Source organism: Osmerus eperlanus, chromosome 27, assembly GCF_963692335.1.
Source record: "Osmerus eperlanus chromosome 27, fOsmEpe2.1, whole genome shotgun sequence".
Classification (NCBI taxonomy): domain Eukaryota; kingdom Metazoa; phylum Chordata; class Actinopteri; order Osmeriformes; family Osmeridae; genus Osmerus; species Osmerus eperlanus.
In genome coordinates, this window is record NC_085044.1 from 6,005,577 (window position 1) to 6,032,579 (window position 27,003).

Here is a 27,003-nt window from a genome sequence, read left to right on the forward strand (position 1 = left end):
GGGGGTAAGCAGTACTGGGGCAGGTGTAAGCAGTACTGGGGCAGGTGTTAGCAGTACTGAGGCAGGTGTTAGTAGTACTGGGCCAGGTGTTATCAGTACTGAGGCAGGTGTTAGTAGTACTGGGGCAGGTGTTATCAGTACTGGGGCAGGTTTTAGTAGTACTGGGGCAGGTGTTAGTAGTACTGGGGCAGGTGTTATCAGTACTGAGGCAGGTGTTAGTAGTACTGGGGCAGGTGTTATCAGTACTGGGGCAGGTTTTAGTAGTACTGGGGCAGGTGTTAGTAGTACTGGGGCAGGTGTTATCAGTATTGGGGCAGGTGATAGCAGTACTGGGGCAGGTGTTAGCAGTACTGGAGCAGGTGATAGCAGTACTGGAGCTGGTGATAGCAGTACTGGGGCAGGTGTTAGCAGTACTGGGGCAGGTGTTAGCAGTACTGGGGCAGGTGTTAGAAGGTCTGGGGCAGGTGTTAGCAGTACTGGGGCAGGTGATAGCAGTACTGGGGCAGGTGATAGCAGTACTGAGGCAGGTGTTAGCAGTACTGGGGCAGGTGTTAGCAGTACTGGGGCAGGTGTTAGCAGTACTGGGGCAGGTGTTAGCAGCACTGGGGCAGGTGTTAGCAGTACTGGGGCAGGTGTTAGCAGTACTGGGGCAGGTGTTAGCAGCACTGGGGCAGGTGTTAGCAGTACTGGGGCAGGTGTTAGCAGTACTGGGGCAGGTGTTAGCAGTACTGGAGCAGGTGTTAGCAGTACTGGGGCAGGTGTTAGCAGTACTGAGGCAGGTGATAGCAGTACTGGGGCAGGTGTTAGCAGTACTGGGGCAGGTGATAGCAGTACTGGGGCAGGTGTTAGCAGTACTGGGGCAGGTGTTAGCAGTACTGGGGCAGGTGTTAGCAGCACTGGGGCAGGTGTTAGCAGTACTGGGGCAGGTGTTAGCAGTACTGGGGCAGGTGTTAGCAGCACTGGGGCAGGTGTTAGCAGTACTGGGGCAGGTGTTAGCAGTACTGGGGCAGGTGTTAGCAGTACTGGAGCAGGTGTTAGCAGTACTGGGGCAGGTGTTAGCAGTACTGGGGCAGGTGTTAGCAGTACTGAGGCAGGTGTTAGCAGTACTGGGGCAGGTGTTAGCAGTACTGGGGCAGGTGTTAGCAGTACTGGGGCAGGTGTTAGCAGCAGTGTGAGGTTCAGGGTCCTTGGTGCTCCGTGGGGCCTGGTCTCCTGTCAGGTCAGAGACCCTGAAGCCCCCTGTACGTCTGTCTGCACAGAGCCAAGCTTCACTGTCACCACCCATCTACAGTGGAGGAATCATCTGTGTGTCTGGATCCTGTCTGACGTACTTCCTGTACGTCTCATTAAATAAGGGTTTAACACATGAATGTACATAATATGTTAACAATATAGACAACTCTTGTTTAATTATGCTCTAGTTCCCTCTAGTGTTCAGAAGAGGAAACTACAGGACTAATGCTCTTTATGACTTGTTCTCCCCCAGAACATTAACCACCTTATTCTCCTCTGAAAACACTGTTCAACAAAAAGCACAAGAAATATTCTGTCGATCTTTTGTATTATTTAATAGGTTAGTATAAAAAATGTATGCTTAAATCTTTTTTTTTAATGATTACAGAATTCCCGAATGACCATTTGTCCAGGATCTTAACACGTTTAACGGCAGATACACAGCGTAAAAGTATATGTACAGACATCGTCACAGTATGAAACAATCTCAGTTCTCTGGCTATGTCAGCTGCTCAGTCTCTCCTCTAAGGAGAGGAGTTGTTTCAGTAAGCCCTTCCTCCTCCTCCTCTTCCTCCACCCCCTCCTCCTCTGGTCCTAGGTGAGACTTGTTCCATGCACTGACTTCATGGACTTCATCTAAAAACTTAGTACTGAGATCTATTAATTTGTACTTAAGTCTCTCCATCTCTCTATCCTTCACCTCCATGTCTCTATTCTTCTCCTGCATTTGTCTGCTGAAGTCTCTCTGCATCTTAGTGTGTGAGATCATGATGCTCCTCTGTAGCTCAGGTAGGACCACCTTCATCAGGTTTCTCTCTGCTTCAACTCTGGCCTCTCCTTCATAGTTCTCCCTGAACTCCTCCATCTCCTGCTTGTGTCTCTCCTCCCTCTCCCTCCTCTCATTCTCTCTCTCCTCTCTAAATCTCTCCAGCTTTCTCTCCATCTCCTCTCTCCGGTCAGTCTCTCTCTTCAGCTCCCTCTCCAGCTCTCTCTTCTTCTCCTCATCCCTCTCTTCTTTCACCTGTCTCTCCAGTTCAGATGTTCGATGTCTGAGTGTTCTGATGTCTCCCTCGTGCTCCTGGATCACTCCCTCTATCTTCTTCAGAGAGTTCTGCAGCTCTGTCTCAAACTTCTCTTTCCTCTCTGTCTCCTCCCTCTGTATCTTCTCCTCTCTCTCCCTCTGAATCTTTCCCTCCATCTCTCTGACCTGGGCCTCTGCCTCCTGGTAGGTCTGACTGCTGTAGAAGCTCTCTCTGTTTCCAGCCACCATCTCCTCTACCTGGTGCAGCAGCTCTGGGACCTGAGTGCCATGGGCCCTGTCCTTAATGTTGAGGACGTGGTACCTGTTCCCACATTTCTCTACAAGCTGCTGGAGGTCCTGACTTCCTGTTTGGAGAAACTCCTCCATGCTCTGCTCTCTCAGACTGTCATCATGGGTGAACAGAATGACAGTGTGTCCCCAACAACCCTCTCCAAACATGTCCTCCATTCTCTCCATGGCTCCTCTCTCCTCCCCCTCAGAGGGCTCCACTGGTACGACCAGGAGGAAGGCGTGGGGTCCCGGGGCGGACAGACGGACACACAGCCCCACATCCTGTCTCATCTCCTCCAGAGAGAGTCCAGGGCAGAACCAGTCTGGAGTGTCCACCAGCACCAGCCGTCTCCCACACACGTCCCCCTCTCTCCTCCTGCTCCTCTGGGTGATTGCAGAGGGGCTGTCCTGGGCCCCAAACTCCTCTCTGCCCAGGATGGTGTTTCCTGCTGCCCTCCTCCCAGCCCCAGTCCTCCCCAGCAGCACCAGTCTCAGCTCAGACACACTGGGAGACACTGGAGGGTCTGGACTGCTGCTCTCTCCCCCCACTGCAACACAACACAGGGACATGGTCACACCACTGGCACATCTAGGCTGATATTAAATACTCAATTGGCTGTGTTTTAAAACTATGATTATTGTCTGAAAAATACAGACAACATAGAATAACATGAAATCAAAAATGTGTAATAGTGAACATCTCTATCAGAATAAATCATAATAAAAGTTCCTCACTGCAAAGCAGTATAGATAGCAGTAGCAGGACGTTTGAGATTATAAGACTAAACTCTAATATCACTATGAAACACAGAGTAGGATAGAAGATGTAAGGACAGTAGAGGATGGGTTAGATGTTCAGATGTTTGTAGGTGTCTGTAACAGAGTTAATGACTCACTGTGTGGAGGGTAATCCATGCTGCGTCTCCTCCTGACTACAGGGACCACAGTAGAACCTTCATCCTGTGGTAGTGGTGGGTCTGTATCTGGGGTCTCTCCTCCCACTGCAACACAACACAGGACACAGCTCAAACTACTGACGTGAGGGTCACCCTGGACATTCATACCAGATGTTCACCTCAACAGAGTCATCTGACTATGATACTGAACCCAGAGTTAGACAGGTTCCTGTAGGTGCATGACCAGTGTATAGAGAATGGACTGGGTCAGATATTCAGGTGTTTTAACAGAGAGTTGAGGACTCACTCTCTGGAGGCGGATCCCTGCTGCGTCTCCTCCTGATTGGTAGTTTGGGTTCTGCTTCTGAGATCTCTCCTCTCTCTAACACACAAGATGAAACAACCATTCAGTGGGCATCATATTTAGAGTGAAATATTCAAACTAAAACTTCACATTATAACACTCACCAGTGGTTTTAACTGATAACTCATTTCTCTGTCTCTCTACCTCAGTGTTTAGGTCACATATCTGCTGTGCTGAAATAATTGAAAGAAAAAAAAAAAATCCATAAACATACCATTTCCAAATACAAAACACTTCAAATGTATCACAGAAATGATATGAAATACAAGTTACGCCATGAAATCTTACCAAGTTTAATGTTTTCATTTTTGACATCTTCCACCTGTCTGTCTCTCTCCTTCAGCAGTTCATCTCTCTCTCCTAGTTGTTTGTCGTTCTCTTCCAGTCTCTTCTCTCTCTCTTTACCTTCACACTCTAGTCTCTCCAGTGTCCGATCTCTTTCTTTTAATTGTACTCTAGATGCTCGTAACTCTTCTTCAAGTTCATTCCTCTTTTTCTCTGTCTCCTTGTGTTTCTCTTCCTGCTCCCTCTTCCCTCTCTCCAGATGTTTCTCTAACTCCTTCCTTTGATTGGTCTCTCTCTCTAGTTCCTTTTGTTTGTCTTTTAGTAGTTGGTCTTTCTCGTCTACTAGTTTACTGTACATCTGATTCTCTAGAGGGGATGAGAAGACTTTAGTAGTAGAGCAGTAGATCTATACATCACTGACTTAGCAGGCTGATCATTTGTAGACATTCTAAATTCAGCAATACTGTAAGTCTGACTACCTGACACATTAAACACAGTTCACAAAATGCCTGTTTTGATCAAATTAAACTTTAAATGTAAATTAGTCTGTATTAAGAACATAAATATACTTGATAATGTATTTTCACTATAGAAATTGAAATCCTTTTTATACATTTTTCTATTATTGTAGTTTTATACTCACCAAGTAACCAAGCAGATTCCTCTCTACTCCTCTTGTCCTCTGGACTCTCACTTTGTAAATACTCTTTAGCTGAAACAATGATGGAGAACTGACAGCTTAGATCTGCATGTATTACACTACAGGTGCACATTCTACACTACATGGATGAAAGTATTGGGACACCTGACCGTCACACCTACAGTGGGTTCCAACATTACTGGCACCCCTTGGCAAAGATGAGTGAAAAGTGTTTTCACCTTTTTGTAATTCAACTTAATGTCACATTGGAAACAATTTGAACAATTCAACCTTCAATTGAAGTAAATTTATTTAGGTGCAAATACAGACGCAAATGGTTGACTGAACACAAAAACTTCTTCTGCCATAGTCATCTCAGTCCCCTGATCTGAACCTCCTTTAAAACCTGTGGGCTGAGCTGAAGAGAAGAGTGCACAAGGGAGGACCTAGGACCCTGGATGATCTGGAGAGATTCTGTAAAGAGGAATGTTCTCAGACTCCTAGCTGTGTATTCTCCAACCTTAATAGACGTTAAGTGCTGTTTTATTGACGAAGAGAGGTTGTACAAAGCATTAAATGTAGGGGTGCCAATAATTGTGTCACACATGGTTTCACCAAAAATAATTATTTCTTGATGTCAGATTTTCTTTCTCTCAAAATGAATCTACTTCAATAAAAGGTTGGATTGCTTGCATTTCCCAATGTGACATTAAGCTGTCACTTAAAAAAAAAAACACCTACTGTACTGGAGTGTGGTCCAGAGACAGACATCTAAATCCTCCCTATTGGTCTGGTTTCTCTTAGAAAAGGACCAGTGAAGATCTCTCTCTGCTTGTACAATCCCACAACATGGCCTCCACTGTCAGTCTTGTAATGCCCTGAGCCCTCAGACTCACCTTTAACCTCTCCCTTTCCCTCCGTCCATATCAGGGCCTCAGCCTCTGCCTTACTGATAGACACCATCACCTCACCCCCCTCCTCCCTGAGGGCCTGCTTAGCCAGACTGTCTGCACTCTGGAACCCACATCAGTTTTACCCACACCCCCATCCTAACCAGAACCACATACATGACATGTATGTGACATACTTATATGACATGAAACAATGAAAATTACTCACCTTTCAATTGAGCTGTGTTGAAGGATAGAGAATGAAAAGTTAAAACATCATCACAACAGAACATATCAGTAAAGTATCAGTGTGTGTTGTTGTTAATCAATGATGATGAATAACATGATGTCAGTAACCAGATGGACAGAGAGTAAGGATATAATGCTGCTCTATGATATGCAAATGCTCTATGTTAACAGTCATCAGCATCAACATGTATCAGTGTTACGGTCTCCTCTCCCTGTCTGCTGATTCTGTGTGTTTGTTTCAGTTGCAGGATGGCAGGCAGGGGGAGGAGCCATGATCACTGATGGGGAACATCTGTGCTGCACCTATATAAGCTGGACCTCTCCAGGAGATCTCTCTCCTTCATCACAACATTGATCATTGTTTGTGGCAACCCTTAATCTTGGTTCACACCTTACACCACTCTACACATGCAAACATTCACAAATCCACTCCATACAGTAGTGATTCCCTTGATAACCACACTAAACATTAATGATTAAGTTCCGTTAAAGTTTAGTTTAATAAATACTTTTGATGCCCTCATTCCCACAACTTGTCTGACTCTTTGTCACCTCCCACTAGCATGGTTGTGACATCAGTGTAAGCTATGGAGTGGCATGTTAGTTCAACATATTCTTCACTAAATGTTAAAGAATAATTGTATCTGTGCAGACAGCGAGACTGTTGTCATAATTGTTGTCATAATTAATGTAGAGATGTTAATAATGAAGTTCTGTAGGTGCAGTACAATGACCCTCCCTGGATCATAAACTGACAGGTAGATGACCTGGCCACAGATGTCCCCTCCTCTATCTGACCTCCTGTAGTCTCTCAGCCTCAGAGACAAGTTGCCTCTCTCCAGCTCCTGGGTGACCAGACTCACTCTGCCCTCATAGCCCCTCCCATCTATCACCTGGCCATTCTTATACAGGTTAATACACTCTGTCCATCAAACCACAGCTAGATCAAAGTTCCTTCTAAACTGATCTGAACATGATAGTATGTTTTAATGGAGTTAGATTAACTGAAGTTTGGGAGGAAGATAGCGCACCAAGACTCCTCCTTCACTCCAATCAACTGATACGTATCAGCCCAGTTAAAGCACGGAGGAATGCGACCGAACCCAACTCCCCGTTTTCAATGACGAGTTCTGCATGAAGTCTCTTCCGTTCCTCCTTGGCGTGCGTACATCTCGCTGCCTCACTGTCTTCTCTGCTGCGTGTTTGCGTGTCTGCTGCTCCCGTTGCTGTTTCAACTCGACGTTCTGGACCTGTTCCCGTCGGACGACGAGTTCCCCTCCTGGCTGGAAAGGCGGTCCCGTCCCCGGCGTTCTGGCTGCGTCCCCGAGACCCCCGGTCGCTCCCCGTGTGGTGCTGCTCTGGGCTCCTCCTCCTTCCTGGGTACCACAGCTCCGCTTCCTGTTCCCGGGCGTCGCCTCGCCTCGCCCCCCTCCGTTCCCCTCCCTCCCTCCCTGCTCCTCCTGCCCTCGCCGACCTTCCTGCCCTGTCTGCGACGTTAATCGCCTCCATGGGCTCTCCACCAGCTCTCTGCCCTGCACCTGGCCCTGCCCCTGCTTGTTCTGGTCTGGCCCTGCCTCCTCCGGACTGCGCCCCTCTAACCTTGCCCTGTGCCTTCCCTCCTGCAGGTGTCTCCGCTCCGGACATAATGCCCGCCCCGGCTGCTGCCCTTCCCGTCAGGACCCTGCCCGCCCCTGCCTCCACCTTCATGCTGGCCACGGTGCCTCCCCCTGCCCGCCCCGCGGCCCCCTCTGCCTCCAGACCTTCCCCTGTGTCTCCCTCCCTCTCTCCAGCCATCCTCCAGGGTGATTACGTGGACCTGGCCAACCTTTTCCTCCCGTCCCAGGTCTCTGCCCCCCCGCACCATCGTTGGGTCCTGTGGCCCCGTCCTGCTCCGCCACCCTGAACCCGCCCGGCGACGGGAGCTCACGGCAGCCGAGTTCTCTTGCGCGTTCTCCCTGTTCCGGGACGTCGTCTGTTCCTCATTTCCCGGGCGCCGGGCGGAGCTGGACGACTATCTCTCCCTCATCCTGCAGCTCGCCCTACGGTTCGGGGGCTCCGGGTTTTACACGTATCACGTCCGGTTCTCCTCCGAGGCCGCGGGGCGGCTCCAGCAATTCAATGAGGCCACCTACTGGGGCTCGCTGGACAATGAAATCTATTGTGGTGTTTTGGCTGCCCGGTCCGCCCTGCCCTGCTCCCTGTGTGGCGCTCCTTCCCACCCGTCCCTGGAGTGCACGGTCGCGGCCCGCCCGGCCCCTGAGCCTGGCCCCCGGCCCCCCGGCCGCTTTCGCCTCCTCCCGCCCCCCTGCCCCTCCCCACCCCATCACCCCGCTGCCCCTCCTGTCCTGACCGCCGGGGCCGCCCCATCCTGCTGCAGAAGGGGCGGATGATTCCCCCTCCTCTGGTTTCGGCTGCTACTACAACGGCTGCTGGTTCTCTTCCCCATGGCCTTCCAAGTTCCCTTCCTGCCCTTCTCCCTCACTGACCCCCTCATCCGCACTTCATGAAGTCTACCCCATCATTATCGCCGCCCTCCTCTGGGGCCACGAATGGTCAAGCCAATCCATCCTCATCCACTCTGACAACAATGCCGTCGTCTCCTGGTTCAATAAAGGCCGATCAGACTCCATCACCGCCATGCCCTTCATCCGCCGCCTCACTTGGCTTTCAGTCACACATCAGTTCATCATCAGAGCCGCTCACATCCCCGGTCACCACAACACCATTGCTGACTCCCTCTCCCGTCTCTCCCTCCACAAATTCAGACGCTTGGCCCCAGAGGCGGACCCCCTTCCCACTCCGGTCCCTCCGTTTTCCTGTACAACCTTCCCATGACGGCACCCCTCCATGACCTTCACCTCCACACCCAAGATGCCATCCTCCAATGTCTGTCCCCCTGTACACTCTCCACCTACTGGACAGCCTGGAAGTGCTTCAAGTCCTTCCACACTGCTCACCACCTTCCCCTCATTCGACCTCCTTTCCATCACCAGCTTCATCTCCTACGCTCACACGCACCTCTCCATCCGCACTTCCACCATCCACGTGTACCTCAGTGGCATCAACTTCTTTTGCAAGTTGCTCTCCGGATCTCAGGAGCAAAGCTTATTATGGGATACATCTGAATAATACTGTGAGTGTATCTCTGCTCACAGGTTTGACCATGAAGGCAGGGTTTTCAGATATTTAAATAATGGCACCATGGAACTTAAAATAAAACAATAGCAGTGTTATCTTCAAAATCTAAAATATATTGGTACATTCTTAACCTGTAATGTTGTATGTCTTGAATCAGATATTTGAAATTACTCACCTCGTACTGAAGTTGTGTAGAAGGATATGAAACAGAAAGTTAAAACATCATTAAAACAGAACACATCAGTATACTGTGCGAGTTCATCTTAAACATTGATGATGAATAACATGGTAGTGTCAGTAACCAGATGTGTTGAAAACAAGGATGCTCTATGAGATGCAGCTGCTGTATGTTAATGGTCCTACATCAACATACATCCGTGTAATCTATGGCGCTATGAGTTGCATGTTTTTTTCAACATGTTCTTCACTATGCACCACTGCTAAGTGAGCCTGTCTTATCAAACACTGTAGATATAGACAAGCTTAGAGTATAGAGTGGTTAGAATGGGCATTATAACCAGCTAACCACCTCTAATGCTCCAACTTCTACTTACATTTGAAAGTATAATTGTATTTGTACATGCAGAGAGACTGTGTCGTCATAGTTAATGTAAAGATGTTCATCATTATGTTCTTTACCTATAGAACAATGACCCTCCCTGGACCACAAACCCACACTACGATGACCTGACAGATGTCCCCTCCTCTATCTCACCTCCTGTAGTCTCTCAGCCTCAGAGACAAGTTGCCTCTCTCCAGCTCCTGGGTGACCAGACTCACTCTGCCCTCATAGCCCCTCCCCTCTATCACCTGGCCATTCTTATACAGTTTAATACACTCTGTCCATCAAACTATAGCTAAATCAAAGTTCCCTCTAAACTGATAAGAACATGATAGTATGTTTTAATGAAGTTAGATGAACTGAAGTTTGGGAGGAAGATAGCGCACCAAGACTCCTCCTTCACTCCAATCAACTGATACGCATCAGCCCAGTTAAAGCACGGAGGAATGCGACCGAACCCAACTCCCCGTTTTCAATTACGAGTTCTGCATGAAGTCTCTTCCGTTCCTCTGGTCCTTGTGCTAGCATGTTATTGTTTGGCGTGCGTACATCTCGCTGCCTCACTGTCTTCGCTGCTGCGTGTTTGCGTGTCTGCTGCTCCCGTTGCTGTTTCAACTCGTCGGCTCTTCGCCTCGTCTCCTGGCTCCCGCAGATCTACTCCCGGCCCTGACGTCTACGGAGGAATGGACGTTCTGGACCTGTTCCCGTCGGACGAAGAGTTCCCCTCCCGGCTGGAAAGGCGGTCCCGTCCCCGGCGTTCTGGCTGCGTCCCCGAGACCCCCGGTCGCTCCCCGTGTGGTGCTGCTCCGGGCTCCTCCGCCTCCCTGGGTCCCACGGCTCCACTTCCTATTCCCGGGCGTCGGTTCTGCCGTCCTCCGAGGTCTCCGCCTCCCGGGCCTTCAGCTCGGGATCGCTCCCGGGCTCGGCGGCTGGCCCCGGGCGGCCCCGCTTCTCTTCCTCCTCCAGCTCTTCGCGCTGCTCTCCATCTCTTAGCCCCGCCCGCTCCGCGGTCCGCCACCTCGGACCTACCAGCGTAGCCGTCCGACTAGACCGTTGCCGGCCTGCAGCGCCTCCTCCGGGCTCGGGGGATCCGGTTTTCCCGGTTGGATCTGAAGGCTCGGCTCTTCCGCCTCTGCTTCGGGGACTCTGGGGGCCGGCGCGCCTCCCCGCTCCCACTCCCGCCCCGCCCTGCCTCTCCCACTGCATGGCGCTGGGCAGCGCCATTGTGGGTTCCTGCCTCTTGCCTCGCCCCCCTCCCCACCCCCCCCGTTCCCCTCCCTCCCTCCCTGCTCCTCCTGCCCTCGCCAACCTTCCTGCCCTGTCCGCGGCGTTCATCGCCTCCATGGGCTCTCCGCCGCCTCTCTGCAGCAGAGTTCTCTTACGTGTTCTCCCTGTTCCGGGACGTCGTCTGTTCCTCCTTTCCCGGGCGCCGGGCGGAGCTGGACGACTATCTCTCCCTCATCCTGCAGCTCGCCCTACGGTTCGGGGGCTCCGGGTTTTACACGTATCACGTCCGGTTCTCCTACGAGGCCGCGGGGCGGCTCCAGAAATTCAATGAGGCCACCTGCTGGGGCTCGCTGGACAATGAAATCTATTGTGGTGTTTTGGCTGCCCGGTCCGTCCTGCCCTGCTCCCTGTGTGGCGCTCCTTCCCACCCGTCCCTGGAGTGCACAGTCACGGCCCGCCCGGCCCCTGAGTCTCCTGCTGTCGGGCGCTGGGCCGCGCCTGGCGGGTTCCTGCCTCTTTCACACCCGCCCCCCGTTCCCCTGCCTCCCGCCCTCCCTGCCCCGGCTCTTGTCCTCGCCGGCCTTCCTGCCCTGTTTGTGGCGTGCATCGCCTCCGTGGGCTCTCCGCCGCCCCTCTGCCCTGCGCATGGCCCTGCCCCTGCTTGGCCTGGCCCTGCCCCTGCTTGGCCTGGCCCTGCCCTCTCCGGGCTGCGCCCCTCCCTCCGTCGGCGTCCTGCCCGATCCTGTCTCCGCTTGCCCCCCCCCCCAGCACTGCCCCTCTACTGCTGCCGGGCGCTAAGCCGCACCCTGCGGGTTCCCACACCCTGCCTCGCCCGCCTCCTCCTGCCCCGGCTTTGGCTCCTGCCCTCGCTGACCTTCCTGGCCTTTTCACAGCGTCTTTCGCCTCCTTGGTGCCCCCCTGCCCCGTCCCTGCCCTGCCCCTGCGTGCTCAGTCCTGCCCCCGCCTGCTCTGGGCCACGCCCCCCTGACCGTGTCCTGCAGGTGGCTCCGCTCCGGATGACCCCCCCGCCCTGGCTGCTGCCCTTCCCATCGGGTCCCTGCCCCCTCCTGACTCCGCCTTCATGCTGGCTACGGCGCCTCCCCCTGCCCGCTCCTGCCTCCTGGCCTTCCACTGTCTCTCTCCCTCCGGGCCGCTGTCCCCCTGGGTTGCCCCGCTCTGGCCATCCTGCCCGCCCGGCTGGTGCATTTCCTGTTGGGGCCCTGTCGCCCCTGCTTTCGCTCTGACCACAGCACCTCCCGTTGCCCCCTCTGTGGCCCCCTCTGCCTCCGGGCCTCCCCCCCCGTGTCTGCCTCCCTCCGGGCGGCCGTCCCCCGGGTGATTACGTGGACCTGGCCGTCCTTCTCCTCCCGTCCCGGGTTGCTGCCCCCCGCACCGTTGTCGTGGCCCTGTCCTCCTCTGTTGTCGGGTTTCGCTGTCCGCCCTGCCCCCGCTCTCCTTCCCGTCCGGTCCTGGCTCCCGCGGGCCCCGACCCTGGTGGTCCGTAACGATTTTGATGGCTGCTCCTTGTCTGCCTGCCAGAGCCTCCATGCATGCTGCTTCTGCGGCAGGACCCGCTCTCGCTCCCTCGACCCGGCCGGCCTGCGGGCCTTGGGACAGCGTTCAAGGCCCTCCCGTCCGCCCGCCTTGCTGGGGTTCCTTGGGGTTCCCTGGCAGGACTCAAACTGCTTGCCTTCCGCCTGGCATTGGATGCAAAAGCAGGTCGTGCATCTTCGACTGTTTCTTGAAGCACTCCGCTGGATCCTCCTCAACGAGTCCAGAAGTCCCCTCCTCCTTCATCTCCTGGACGACTTCCTCACTATCGGCCCCCCTTCGTCTCCACTGGCGCAAGGCCCCCACACCGCATCAGGCTAGGCTCTGCTACCAGCCTCCACCAACCACATCAGGCTTGGCTCTGCTACCAGCCTCCACCAACCACATCAGGCTTGGCTCTGCTACCAGCCTCCACGAACCACAACAGGCTTGGCTCTGCTACCAGCCCCTACCACACTGCATCGGGCTTGGCTCTGCTACCAGCCTCTACCACACTGAATCTTGTACCATCTTCCCACGACGGCACCCCTCCACAACCTTCACTCCACACCCAAGAGGCCATCCTCCAAGCTTCATTCCACGCACACAAACACCTCTCCATCCGCACTTCCACTATCCTTGTGTACCTCAGTGGCATCAACTTCTTCTGCAAGTTGCTCTCCCTCTGCACGGCTCCCCCTCACTGCCGACCTGCTAGCCGCCTGCATACACACACTGCGCACTGGCTACTCCTCCCCTTCCACCGATTCCACCCTAGAGGCCATGTTCCTCCTGGCCTTCAGCTTCCTTAGGTGCTCACAATTGACTTCCACCTCCTCCACCTTTGACCCCTCTGCTCACCCATGCATCTCCGACATCATGCTACACTCCCCAGACACGCTCATCTTCACCCTGAAACGCAGCAAAACAAATCAAAGTGGGCCAGCCGTTCCCATCTTCCTCTTCCGCCTCAACTCTCCCCTCAGCCCCTATGAGTCTCTGCATAACCTGGTTCTTTCCAAAGCAGGAAGTCATGCCCTCCCCTCCAGCCCACTATTCTCCTGGACGACTTCCTCATTATCGGCCCCCCTTAATCTCCACTGGCGCAAGGCCCCCACACCGCATCAGGCTTGGCTCTGCTACCAGCCTCCACCAACCACATCAGGCTTGGCTCTGCTACCAGCCCTGCTTCAATAAAAGCCATCTATTCAATCGATGGTGTGATTACTGAACTTGTGAACCCTGTAAAGGTGTCTGCCTGTCCTCCCTCCATCACATTCTCTCTGCCATCTCCAGACTAGACTACCTCTGTCCATATCAGGGCCTCAGCCTCTGCCTTACTGATAGACACCATCACCTCACCCCCCTCCTCCCTGAGGGCCTGCTTAGCCAGACTGTCTGCACTCTGGAACCCACATCAGTTTTACCCACACCCCCATCCTCCTCACACCATTGTGACCTCGGAGCACCTCATCCAGCAGGTCCTGTCTACTGTGGGATGTGAAGGACTGTACACTCATCAGAACTGCACTAGAGTCTGAGCTTATAACCACTCCAACCTCCTCCATCCACTGTAAATACAGACAGGTGATCTTAAAAGCACTTTCAGACCAGGACCTCCCTATCAGGTACAACAAACGCTGCCCACTTGTGAATATTTGTAGTCATCCATTGTACACAGAAAGCACCCGACTACAGAACATCTCAGCCAAGTCGGCTCCCGCCCTGTCCTCATACTGCCCCACTGCACAGTGTTAGGACCTGGGCTTGCACTGTGTCTAGCCTGGTCAGAGAAGAACTGCTGCCCCATAGACAATACACCCATAATCTATATCTGCTCTACCCAGAACCACATACGTGTTCACATACACTTCTTGCACTTGGCAAACACTTTTTCAATATGATCAGCCCATGTCAACCTCTCATCAAAATAGACCCCAGAAACCTGAGTACCTGCTCCCTCTCCAAATCATTCCCATACAACATCATGCAGACCTCCTCCACTACCTTCCTCCTGGTGAAGAACACAGTCTTCAACTTCTTAACCGAGAAGTTTGACTAACATCAGACCTGGACCCAGGCTCACGTGGATCTCAGGAGCAAAGCTTATTATGGGATACATCTGAATAATACTGTGAGTGTATCTCTGCTCACAGGTTTGACCATGAAGGTAGGGTTTTCAGATATTGAAATAATGGCACCATGGAACTTAAAATAAAACAATAGCAGTGTTATCTTCAAAATCTAAAATATATTGGTACATTCTTAACCTATAATGTTGTATGTCTTGAATCAGATATTTGAAATTACTCACCTTGTGCTGAAGTTGTGTAGAAGGATATGAAACAGAAAGTTAAAACATCATTAAAACAGAACACATCAGTATACTGTGCGAGTTCATCTTAAACATTGATGATGAATAACATGTTATTGTCAGTAACCAGATTTGTTGAAAACAAGGATGCTCTATGAGATGCAGCTGCTGTATGTTAATGGTCCTACATCAACATACATCTGTGTAATCTATGGCGCTATGAGTTGCATGTTTTTTCAACATGTTCTTCACTATGCACCACTGCTAAGTGATGTGAGTCTGTGTCATCAAACACTGTAGATATATACAAGCTCAGAGTATGGAGTGGTTAGAATGGGCAGCATAACCAGCTAACAACCACTAATGCTCCAACTCCTACTTACATGTGAAAGTATAATTGTATCTGTGCAGACAGCGACATTGTTGTCATAGTTAATGTAGAGATGGTCATAATCATGTTCAATATCTGCAGAACAATGACCCTCCCTGGGTCATAAACCCACATGTAAATGACCGGACAAATGTCCCCTCCTCTATCTGACCTCCTGTAGTCTCTCAGCCTCAGAGACAAGTTGCCTCTCTCCAGCTCCTGGGTGACCAAACTCACTCTGCCCTCATAGCTCCTCCCCTCTATCACCTGGCCATTCTTATACAGGTTAAGTACTGGTCTGACTTGTACCTGAAATGGAGTTAGGCATGCAAGGGTTAACTAAAGTTCGGGAGGAAGGTGGCACACCAAGACTCCTCCTTCTCCAATCAAACTAATACGCATCAGCCCAGTAAAGCACGGAAGAATGCGATCAAACTCCCCTTTGTCAATAAGAGTTCTGTATAAAGTATCTTCCGTTCCTCTGGTCTTTGTGCTAGCATGTTGTTGTCATTTCGTCGACTTTGCGTGTACGCCGCTGTTGCCGTCGCCCTGCCTGTCTGCCCGCCTGTCTTGCCCGCCGGCCGACTGCTGCTCGCGTCTGCTGCTCCCGCTCCGCCTGTCCTGCTCTCCCCGTCTCCCGGCTCAGGCTGTTCGCTTCCCGGCCTCGTCTTCCACAGTGGGGATGGACCTCCTGGTCCTCCGCCCGTCCCACGACGAGTTCCCTTCCCGGCTGGAGAGGCGGTCCCGCCCGCGGCGTTCTGGCCGCGTCCTCGGGGCCCCCGGCCGCTCCTCGAGCGGTGCTGCTCCGGGCTCCTCGGCTTCCCTGGGTCCGACGGCTCCGCCCTCCGGTCCCGTGCGTCGGCCTGGCCGTCCCCCGCAGTCTCCGGGCCTTCTACCTGGGATCGCTCTGGGCATCGCTCCCGGGCTCGGGGGCCGTCTGCTGGCCCTGGATTCTGCTCCTCGCCCCTGGCGGCCTCCATGGGCTCTCTGCTGCCTCCCTGCCCCGCACCTGCCCGCTCCGGCTCCGCCTAGTACGGGCCGAGCCCCCCTAACCTTGTCCTGTGCTTTTTCCCCTGAAGGTGGCTCCACTCCGGACGTCCCCTCATCAGGCCCCTGCCCGCCCCTGCCTTCACGCTGGCCCCGGCGCCTCCCCCTGTTCGCCCCGTGGCCCCCTCTGCTTCCGGGCCTTCCCCCGTGTCTCCCTCCCTCTGGGCCGCTTCCTGCTGGCCGGCTCCGCTCCGGACATCCCACCCCCTCCTGTCTCCGCCTTCATGCTGGCTACGGCGCCTCCCCCTGTTCGCTCCTGCCTCCTGGTCTTCCACCGTCTCTCTCCCTCCGGGCAGCTGTCCTCCTGGGTGGCTCCGCTCCGGTCTGCCCGCCTGTTCCGGCCACTGCCCTTCCCGTTGGTGCCCTGCCCGCTCCTGCCCTGCCTCTCCCGCTGCCGCGCCTGGCGGGTTCCTGCCTCTTGCTTTGCCCACGCCCCCCGTTCTCCTGCCCCGGCTGCTGCCTTCGCCGACCTTCCTGCCGATGGCGGCGTTAGTCGCCTCCAGCTCCGCCCCCGGCCCTGGCCCTGCCCCTGCTTGCTCTGGACTGGCCCTGCCTCCTCCGCGCTGCGCCCCTCTCCCCCTGCCCTGTGCCTTCCCTCCTGTGGGTGGCCCCGCTCTGGCCATCCTGCCTGCCCCGGCTGCTGCCTTCCCTGTTGGGGCCCTGTCGCCCCTGCCTTCGCTCTGCCCACGGCACCTCCCGTTGCCCCCTCTGTGGCCCCCTCTGCCTCCGGGCCTCCCCCCCCGTGTCTGCCTCCCTCCGGGCGGCCGTCCCCCGGGTGATTACGTGGACCTGGCCGTCCTTCTCCTCCCGTCCCGGGTTGCTGCCCCCCGCACCGTTGTCGTGGCCCTGTCCTCCTCTGTTGTCGGCTTTCACTGTCCGCCCTGCCCCCGCTCTCCTTCCTGTCCGGTCCTGGCTCCCGCCTGGCCCCCTTTCGCCTCCTCCGGCCCTCCTTTCCCTGCCCCTGCCTGCAGCCCCTCCTGTCCGGCCCCGCGGGCCCCGACCCTGGTGGTCTGTCACGATTTCGATGGCTGCTCCTTGTCTGCCTGCCAGAGCCTCCATGCATGCTCCTTCTGCGGCAGGACCCGCTCTCGCTCCCTCGACCCGGCCGGCCTGCGGGCCTTGGGACCGCGTTCGAGGCCCTCCCGTCCGCCCGCCTTGCTGGGTTTCCTTGGGGTTCACTGGCAGGACTCAAACTGCTTGCCTTCCGCCTGGCATTGGATGCAAAAGCAGGTCGTGCATCTTCGACTGTTTCTTGAAGCACTCCGCTGGATCCTCCTCAACGAGTCCAGAAGTCCCCTCCTCCTTCATCTCCTGGACAACTTCCTCACTATCGGCCCCCCTTCATCTCCACTGGCGCAAGGCCCCCACACCGCATCAGGCTTGGCTCTGCTACCAGCCTCCACCAACCACATCAGGCTTGGCTCTGCTACCAGCCTCTACCACACTGATTCCTGTACCATCTTCCCACGACGGCACCCCTCCACAACCTTCACTCCACACCCAAGAGGCCATCCTCCAAGCTTCATTCCACGCACACATACACCTCTCCATCCGCACTTCCACTATCCTTGTGTACCTCAGTGGCATCAACTTCTTCTGCAAGTTGCTCTCCCTCTGCACGGCTCCCCCTCACTGCCGACCTGCTAGCCGCCTGCATACACACACTGCGCACTGGCTACTCCTCCCCTTCCACCGATTCCACCCTAGAGGCCATGTTCCTCCTGGCCTTCAGCTTCCTTAGGTGCTCACAATTGACTTCCACCTCCTCCACCTTTGACCCCTCTGCTCACCCATGCATCTCCGACATCACGCTACACTCCCCAGACACGCTCATCTTCACCCTGAAACGCAGCAAAACAAATCAAAGTGGGCCAGCCGTTCCCATCTTCCTCCTCAACTCTCCCCTCAGCCCCTATGAGTCTCTGCATAACCTGGTTCTTTCCAAAGCAGGAAGTCATGCCCTCCCCTCCAGCCCACTATTCTCCTGGACGACTTCCTCATTATCGGCCCCCCTTAATCTCCACTGGCGCAAGGCCCCCACACCGCATCAGGCTTGGCTCTGCTACCAGCCTCCACCAACCACATCAGGCTTGGCTCTGCTACCAGCCCTGCTTCAATAAAAGCCATCTATTCAATCGATGGTGTGATTACTGAACTCGTGAACCCTGTAAAGGTGTCTGCCTGTCCTCCCTCCATCACATTCTCTCTGCCATCTCCAGACTAGACTACCTCTGTCCATATCAGGGCCTCAGCCTCTGCCTTACTGATAGACACCATCACCTCACCCCCCTCCTCCCTGAGGGCCTGCTTAGCCAGACTGTCTGCACTCTGGAACCCACATCAGTTTTACCCACACCCCCATCCTCCTCACACCATTGTGACCTCGGAGCACCTCATCCAGCAGGTCCTGTCTACTGTGGGATGTGAAGGACTGTACACTCATCAGAACTGCACTAGAGTCTGAGCTTATAACCACTCCAACCTCCTCCATCCACTGTAAATACAGACAGGTGATCTTAAAAGCACTTTCAGACCAGGACCTCCCTATCAGGTACAACAAACGCTGCCCACTTGTGAATATTTGTAGTCATCCATTGTACACAGAAAGCACCCGACTACAGAACATCTCAGCCAAGTCGGCTCCCACCCTGTCCTCATACTGCCCCACTGCACAGTGTTAGGACCTGGGCTTGCACTGTGTCTAGCCTGGTCAGAGAAGAACTGCTGCCCCATAGACAATACACCCATAATCTATATCTGCTCTACCCAGAACCACATACGTGTTCACATACACTTCTTGCACTTGGCAAACACTTTTTCAATATGATCAGCCCATGTCAACCTCTCATCAAAATAGACCCCAGAAACCTGAGTACCTGCTCCCTCTCCAAATCATTCCCATTCAACATCATGCAGACCTCCTCCACTACCTTCCTCCTGGTGAAGAACACAGTCTTCAACTTCTTAACCGAGAAGTTTGACTAACATCAGACATGGACCCAGGCTCACGTGGATCTCAGGAGCAAAGCTTATTATGGGATACATCTGAATAATACTGTGAGTGTATCTCTGCTCACAGGTTTGACCATGAAGGTAGGGTTTTCAGATATTGAAATAATGGCACCATGGAACTTAAAATAAAACAATAGCAGTGTTATCTTCAAAATCTAAAATATATTGGTACATTCTTAACCTATAATGTTGTATGTCTTGAATCAGATATTTGAAATTACTCACCTCGTGCTGAAGTTGTGTAGAAGGATATGAAACAGAAAGTTAAAACATCATTAAAACAGAACACATCAGTATACTGTGCGAGTTCATCTTAAACATTGATGATGAATAACATGTTATTGTCAGTAACCAGATTTGTTGAAAACAAGGATGCTCTATGAGATGCAGCTGCTGTATGTTAATGGTCCTACATCAACATACATCTGTGTAATCTATGGCGCTATGAGTTGCATGTTTTTTCAACATGTTCTTCACTATGCACCACTGCTAAGTGATGTGAGTCTGTGTCATCAAACACTGTAGATATATACAAGCTCAGAGTATGGAGTGGTTAGAATGGGCAGCATAACCAGCTAACAACCACTAATGCTCCAACTCCTACTTACATGTGAAAGTATAATTGTATCTGTGCAGACAGCGACATTGTTGTCATAGTTAATGTAGAGATGTTCATAATCATGTTCAATATCTGCAGAACAATGACCCTCCCTGGGTCATAAACCCACATGTAAATGACCGGACAAATGTCCCCTCCTCTATCTGACCTCCTGTAGTCTCTCAGCCTCAGAGACAAGTTGCCTCTCTCCAGCTCCTGGGTGACCAAACTCACTCTGCCCTCATAGCTCCTCCCCTCTATCACCTGGCCATTCTTATACAGGTTAAGTACTGGTCTGACTTGTACCTGAAATGGAGTTAGGCATGAAAGGGTTAACTAAAGTTCGGGAGGAAGGTGGCACACCAAGACTCCTCCTTCTCCAATCAAACTAATACGCATCAGCCCAGTAAAGCACGGAAGAATGCGATCAAACTCCCCTTTGTCAATAAGAGTTCTGTATAAAGTATCTTCCGTTCCTCTGGTCTTTGTGCTAGCATGTTGTTGTCATTTCGTCGACTTTGCGTGTACGCCACTGTTGCCGTCGCCCTGCCTGTCTGCCCGCCTGTCTGCCCGCCGGCCGACTGCTGCTCGCGTCTGCTGCTCCCCCTCCGCCTGTCCTGCTCTCCCCGTCTCCCGGCTCAGGCTGTTCGCTTCCCGGCCTCGTCTTCCACAGTGGGGATGGACCTCCTGGTCCTCCGCCCGTCCCACGACGAGTTCCCTTCCTGACTGGAGAGGCGGTCCCGCCCGCGGCGTTCTGGCCGCGTCCTCGGGGCCCCCGGCCGCTCCTCGTGCGGTGCTGCTCCGGGCTCCTCGGCTTCCCTGGGTCCGACGGCTCCGCCCTCCGGTCCCGTGCGTCGGCCTGGCCGTCCCCCGCAGTCTCCGGGCCTTCTACCTGGGATCGCTCTGGGCATCGCTCCCGGGCTCGGGGGCCGTCTGCTGGCCCTGGATTCTGCTCCTCGCCCCTGGCGGCCTCCATGGGCTCTCTGCTGCCTCCCTGCCCCGCACCTGCCCCTGCGTGCTCCGGCTCCGCCTAGTACGGGACGAGCCCCCCTAACCTTGTCCTGTGCTTTTTCCCCTGAAGGTGGCTCCACTCCGGACGTCCCCTCATCAGGCCCCTGCCCGCCCCTGCCTTCACGCTGGCCCCGGCGCCTCCCCCTGTTCGCCCCGTGGCCCCCTCTGCTTCCGGGCCTTCCCCTGTGTCTCCCTCCCTCTGGGCCGCTTCCTGCTGGCCGGCTCCGCTCCGGACATCCCACCCCCTCCTGTCTCCGCCTTCATGCTGGCTACGGCGCCTCCCCCTGCCCCCTCCTGCCTCCTGGTCTTCCACTGTCTCTCTCCCTCCGGGCTGCTGTCCTCCTGGGTGGCTCCGCTCCGGTCCGCCCGCCCGTTCCGGCCGCTGCCCTTCCTGTTGGTGCCCTGCCCGCTCCTGCCCCGCCTCCCGCTGCCGGGCACTGGGCCGCGCCTGGCGGGTTCCTGCCTCTTGCTTTGCCCACGCCCCACGTTCTCCTGCCCCGACTGCTGCCTTCCCCGTTGGGGCCCTGTCGCCCCTGCTTTCGCTCTGACCACGGCACCTCCCGTTGCCCCCTCTGTGGCCCCCTCTGCCTCCGGGCCTCCCCCCCGTGTCTGCCTCCCTCCTCCGGCCCTCCTTTCCCTGCCCCTCCCTGCAGCCCCTCCTGTCCGGCCCCGCGGGCCCCGACCCTGGTGGTCTGTAACGATTTCGATGGCTGCTCCTTGTCTGCCTGCCAGAGCCTCCATGCATGCTGCTTCTGCGGCAGGACCCGCTCTCGATCCCTCGATCCGGCCGGCCTGCGGGCCTTGGGACTGCGTTCGAGGCCCTCCCGTCCGCCCGCCTTGCTGGGTTTCCTTGGGGTTCACTGGCAGGACTCAAACTGCTTGCCGTCCGCCTGGCATTGGATGCAAAAGCAGGTCGTGCATCTTCGACTGTTTCTTGAAGCACTCCACTGGATCCTCCTCAACGAGTGCAGAAGTCCCCTCCTCCTTCATCTGCTGGACGACTTCCTCACTATCGGCACCCCTTCATCTCCACTGGCGCAAGGCCCCCACACCGCATCAGGCTTGGCTCTGCTACCAGCCTCCACCAACCACATCAGGCTTGGCTCTGCTACCAGCCTCCCTGAACCACAACAGGCTTGGCTCTGCTACCAGCCTCTACCACACTGCATCAGGCTTCGCTCTGCTACCAGCCTCCCTGAACCACAGCAGGCTTGGCTCTGCTACCAGCCCCTACCACACTGCATCGGCCTTGGCTCTGCTACCACACTGATTCCTGTACCATCTTCCCACGACGGCACCCCTCCACAACCTTCACTCCACACCCAAGAGGCCATCCTCCAAGCTTCATTCCACGCACACATACACCTCTCCATCCGCACTTCCACTATCCTTGTGTACCTCAGTGGCATCAACTTCTTCTGCAAGTTGCTCTCCCTCTGCACGGCTCCCCCTCACTGCCGACCTGCTAGCCGCCTGCATACACACACTGCGCACTGGCTACTCCTCCCCTTCCACCGATTCCACCCAAGAGGCCATGCTCCTCCTGGCCTTCGGCTCCCTGAGGTGCTCGAGTTCACGTCCACCTTCAACCCCTACGCTCACCCATGCGTCTCCGGCATCACGCTACATTCCCCAGACACATTCATCTTCACCCTAAAACGCAGCAAATCAGATCAGGCCAGCTGTTCCGATCTTCCTCTTCCGCCTTAACTCTCCCCTCAGCCCCTATGAGTCCCTGGATAACCTGGCTGTTAGAAAAGTTAAAGATGTAACTGTTATCCTGTATAAGAATGATTCTGTGTTCAGTATTCCTTGGGTGCAAAGAGAGGCCTACCCCAAATCTGAACTCTGGGTAAACATACAAGACCCTTATATTGGGGCTAAGGACTAAGAAGAGGGGGATTTGTTTGCTCTTCTGCCTCTGCTTCTCCCACTGCAGGGCGCTGGGCAGCGCCATTGTGGGTTCCTGCCTCTTGCCTCGCCCCCCTCTCCCACCCCTCCCTGCTCCTCCTTCCCTGGCTTCGGCTCCTGCCCTCACCGACCTTCCTGCCCTGTCCGCGGCGTTCATAGCCTCCATGGGCTCTCCGCCGGCTCTCTGCCCTGCACCTGGCCCCGCCCCTGCTTGCTCTGGTCTGGCCCTGCCTCCTCCGGGCTGCGCCCCTCTAACCTTGCCCTGTGCCTTCCCTCCTGCAGGTGTCTCCGCTCCGGACATAATGCCCGCCCCGGCTGCTGCCCTTCCCGTCAGGACCCTGCCCGCCTCCACCTTCACGCTGGCCACGGTGCCTCCCCCTGCCTGCCCCGTGGCCCCCTCTGCCTCCAGACCTTCCCCCGTGTCTCCCTCCCTCCAATCCAGCCATCCTCCAGGGTGATTACGTGGACCTGGCCGACCTTCTCCTCCCTTCCCAGGTCTCTGCCCCCCGCACCATCGTCGGGTACTGTGGCCCCATCTTGCTCCCCCACTCTGAACCCGCCCGGCGACGGGAGCGCACGGCAGCCGAGTTCACTTACGTGTTCTCCCTGTTCCGGGACGTCGTCTGTTCCTCCTTTCCCGGGCGCCGGGCGGAGCTGGACGACTATCTCTCCCTCATCCTGCACCTCACCCTACGGTTCGGGGGCTCCGGGTTTTACACGTATCACGTCCGGTTCTCCTCCGAGGCCGCGGGGCAGCTCCAGCAATTCAATGAGGCCACCTACTGGGGCTCGCTGGACAATGAAATCTATTGTGGTGTTTTGGCCGCCCGGTCCGCCCTGCCCTGCTCCCTGTGTGGCGCTCCTTCCCACCCGTCCCTGGAGTGCACGGTCGCGGCCCGCCCGGCCCCTGAGTCTGGCCCCTGGCCCCCCGCTCGAACGATTTTTCTTTAGATTAGATTCATTTTTTACTTAGAGTTATTACGTCTGTAGTGTTTTACCTGTTGTACTATTCAAAGCTAGATTAAAAACCATTCTGTTCAGTCAGTGTTATGGCTGATGAAGTGTGTGTCTGTGTGTATCATGCAACTGGAAATGACAAATAAAGAGAACCTGACCTGGTTTGTTACTTGTGTCACTAGTTGAATACGACGGGGAAAAGTGTGTTGTTATTTAGAGTTGATCTTGTCTGGAACAGACTTCCTGTTCCTACCTAGGGGGGCCGGCGCTGTCTTGGTGTCTAGGCTGTCTGCTGATCTGCTGCATTAGTTAACACTTGACCAGTGGGGACCTCACCCTTACTGTCATTGTAACTGTTATGTGTTCCTTTGCATTCTCTAATCCTGCTTTCTTCTCTCTGTCCTCCCTCCCCCCCCCCCTGTGGTGTTGAGCTGTCAACCTTTGCCTGGTCGCCGGTCTGCCAACGTTGGACTTAGTCACCAGTGGACATCGGTCTATGACAGTCTGCCTACATTTGACTTAATTGCCCAGTGGACATCGGTCTCCTATGAAGGACAACACAGAGTTCTGGTCCCTTCCTGTCCCTCTACCTGGCTGTCCTGTCATACTGTGCCAATCCCACCATTGCTTAAACTGACATGCGCCAATTCAGAGCAGTGTTGAACCCTGGATATCTGTGTTTCAACATCCATTTACACGTGTATTCTCTACTCCTAATGTATGACTATGTTTAGCCTGAGGTCTGCACCTCTCTGTCACTGACCATCTTTGGAGGAGGGAATCCCTCATTGAATTGCTCCTGCCAAGGTTTTTCGCAAATAGTTTTACGGGGAGTTTTTCCCTGTCTTCCTTGAAGGTTGGTTGAGGGGCATTGCTATGGGCATCTGTTAAGCCCTCTGTGACATTGCTTTTTACAAAGGACTATATGAATAAAATTAGATTTAGATGTGATTTTCCAGAGCAAAGCTTAAAGTGGACCTCAAGATCAATGCTTTTTATAGGATACAATCTGAATTATTCCATGTTTGTATCTCTGCTCTCAGGTTTGACCAATAAGGGAGGTATTTGAAATGTTATGTGGAAGAGGGTGGAACCACACAAATTAAGTAAAGTTAAGTTCACTTAATATAAAGTTATCAGATTTTTTTTAACAATCATGTCATAATGAAATAAAAGACAGTTGTCACCGCCACGGCCTGCTTGTGTTCTATTGTGTTTCTGTGTTTCCCTCTCCTGTGGCCCCTGTTGGTCTCTCTGTGTGTCTGTGTCCTGGGCGTGTCTCTCTCCCTCTCTCCTGGTTCCCAGCTCCACTAACACACCTGCTCCTCATCTACAATCAGCTCACCTGCCTTTCATCAACTCATCTCCTCCACAGTATAAGAACCCATCTCTCACTCCCAGACCTCGTCAGATTGTTGTTTCAGCTCCAGTGGTAGTGACATGCTTAAGACCTCTGTAGTCTTTCATTTAGCTCTTTGTGTTTGAATTCCAACAGTCTTTCCTTATGCTCAGGGTCATTCCTTGTCTGCCTGCCAGTCTTTCCTCCACTCCAGCCTGTCCACACCAGTCACCATCTCTCCTCAACTCCTACCATCATCTAAAAGAAACTTTCCTAGAACTCACCCCCCATGTATGTGTTGTGAACTTTTGACACCAGTAACATACTTTAGTGTAATGTTTACTATCTAAAAGATAAAGGCAATTGTTTTACTTAGTGTTGTTAAAAAGCAGAAGTTAGAAATTACTCACCAAAGGCATCTGTTTAAAAAGAGATGAAAAAGATAATTAAAATCATATTATATATTACCAACATGTTATTAACAAATGTTTGACAGTCAACAGAATTAACGTTAACAAGCCTATGCAATTAATACATCATTATTACATCATTATTATCGTAAGCAGAAGGGACAAAGAGCAAGGATAAAATGTTAGTAGTCCTACATCAACATACATCAGTGTAATCTATGTGTTCTGTGTTCAGGCTCTTTCATAAAGAGGATGACTGTTCGGCATCTCCACATATAAACATGTCATGTTTTACTGAGAGAATATAACAACTCAGAATGATCATCTTACACTATATCCAGTAAGATAATTAAGTGACGTCATATGCATTTGAGTGAATTGTTTGTTCATCATGTTCTTCACTAATTTGCATCACTGCTAAGTGATTTGAGCTTGTCTCTTCCAATACTGGACACATCTACAGGCTTAGAGTATAGAGGGGTTAGAAAGGGCAGCATAACCAGATAAGTCAGAACACCTCTAATGCTCTAACTTATACATGTGAAAGTATAATTGCATTTGTGTACACAGAGAATGTAGAGTATTTTATAGTTCATGTAGAGATGTATATAATCATGTTCTGTAGCTTCAGAACATTGACCTTCCCTGGACCTCTGGGCCTCTCTCCAGCTCCTGGGTGACCAGACTCACTCTGCCCTCATAGCCCCTCCCCTCTATCACCTGGCCATTCTTATACAGGTTAATACACTCTGTTCATCAAACTACAGCTACATCAAAGTTCCCTCTAAACTGATCAAAACATGATAGTATGTTTTAATACATGTTAGAGGACAGCCTTGATGCATACTTTCTTTGCCAAAATATCTTAAATGTGAGAGTTTATAACACATTGTATTCATCCTCTCCTTATTAGAGTCCTTCTCTATGTGGTGTTGTACCAGGGAGCAGGTTCAAGTGCAGCTTAGCAGCACAACTTATTATGGGATACATCTGAATAATACTGTGAGTGTATCTCTGCTCACAGGTTTGACCATGAAAGCAGGGTTTTCAGATATTTAAATAATGGCACCATGGAACTTAAAATAAAACAATAGCAGTGTTATCTTCAAAATCTAAAATATATTGGTACATTCTTAACCTATAATGTTGTATGTCTTGAATCAGATATTTGAAATTACTCACCTGATGCTGAAGTTGTGTAGAAGGATATGAAACAGAAAGTTAAAACATCATTAAAACAGAACACATCAGTATACTGTGCGAGTTCATCTTAAACATTGATGATGAATAACATGGTAGTGTCAGTAACCAGATGTGTTGAAAACAAGGATGCTCTATGAGATGCAGCTGCTGTATGTTAACCCTTGTGTTATCTTCGGGTCATTCTGACCCATCAGTCATTGTGACCCACCGTCGTATTGCGACAGATTTACCGCATACAAAGACAAAGTGAAGCATTTTCTTTTAACAGCTAGGCTGTCTCAGACCCCCCACATTGCAAAGGTTAAAAGAAAATTATTTTAATTTGTTTTTGTATTGGGTAAAATTGGGTAAACACAACGATGGTTCGTTATGAACCTTTGGGTCATGTGACCCGAAGGCAGCACGAGGGTTAATGGTCCTACATCAACATACATCCGTGTAATCTATGGCGCTATGAGTTGCATGTTTTTTTCAACATGTTCTTCACTATGCACCACTGCTAAGT

General features: G+C 53.1%; 1 protein-coding gene across 3 annotated transcripts in view; it reads right to left on the reverse strand.

Annotated features, from left to right (window-relative positions):
* Positions 1 to 1,589: 1,589 nt before the first annotated feature.
* Positions 1,590 to 27,003, reverse strand: part of LOC134013977 (trichohyalin-like) — a 77,992-nt gene continuing 52,578 nt past the window's right edge. The window contains exons 1-7 of one of the 3 annotated variants that reach the window (XM_062453774.1): positions 5,850 to 6,364; positions 4,734 to 4,802; positions 4,094 to 4,456; positions 3,910 to 3,978; positions 3,749 to 3,823; positions 3,442 to 3,546; positions 1,590 to 3,093 (exon numbers count right to left, since the gene is read on the reverse strand). In XM_062453774.1, the coding sequence (XP_062309758.1) occupies positions 1,733 to 3,093; positions 3,442 to 3,546; positions 3,749 to 3,823; positions 3,910 to 3,978; positions 4,094 to 4,456; positions 4,734 to 4,802; positions 5,850 to 5,913 (2,106 nt within the window). In that variant the 5' untranslated portion in view covers positions 5,914 to 6,364 and the 3' untranslated portion in view covers positions 1,590 to 1,732. Of the gene's footprint in view, positions 3,094 to 3,441; positions 3,547 to 3,748; positions 3,824 to 3,909; positions 3,979 to 4,093; positions 4,457 to 4,733; positions 4,803 to 5,849; positions 6,365 to 27,003 lie in introns of those variants that run through there. The other 2 variants (XM_062453775.1, XM_062453776.1) reach the window with 2 other exon arrangements.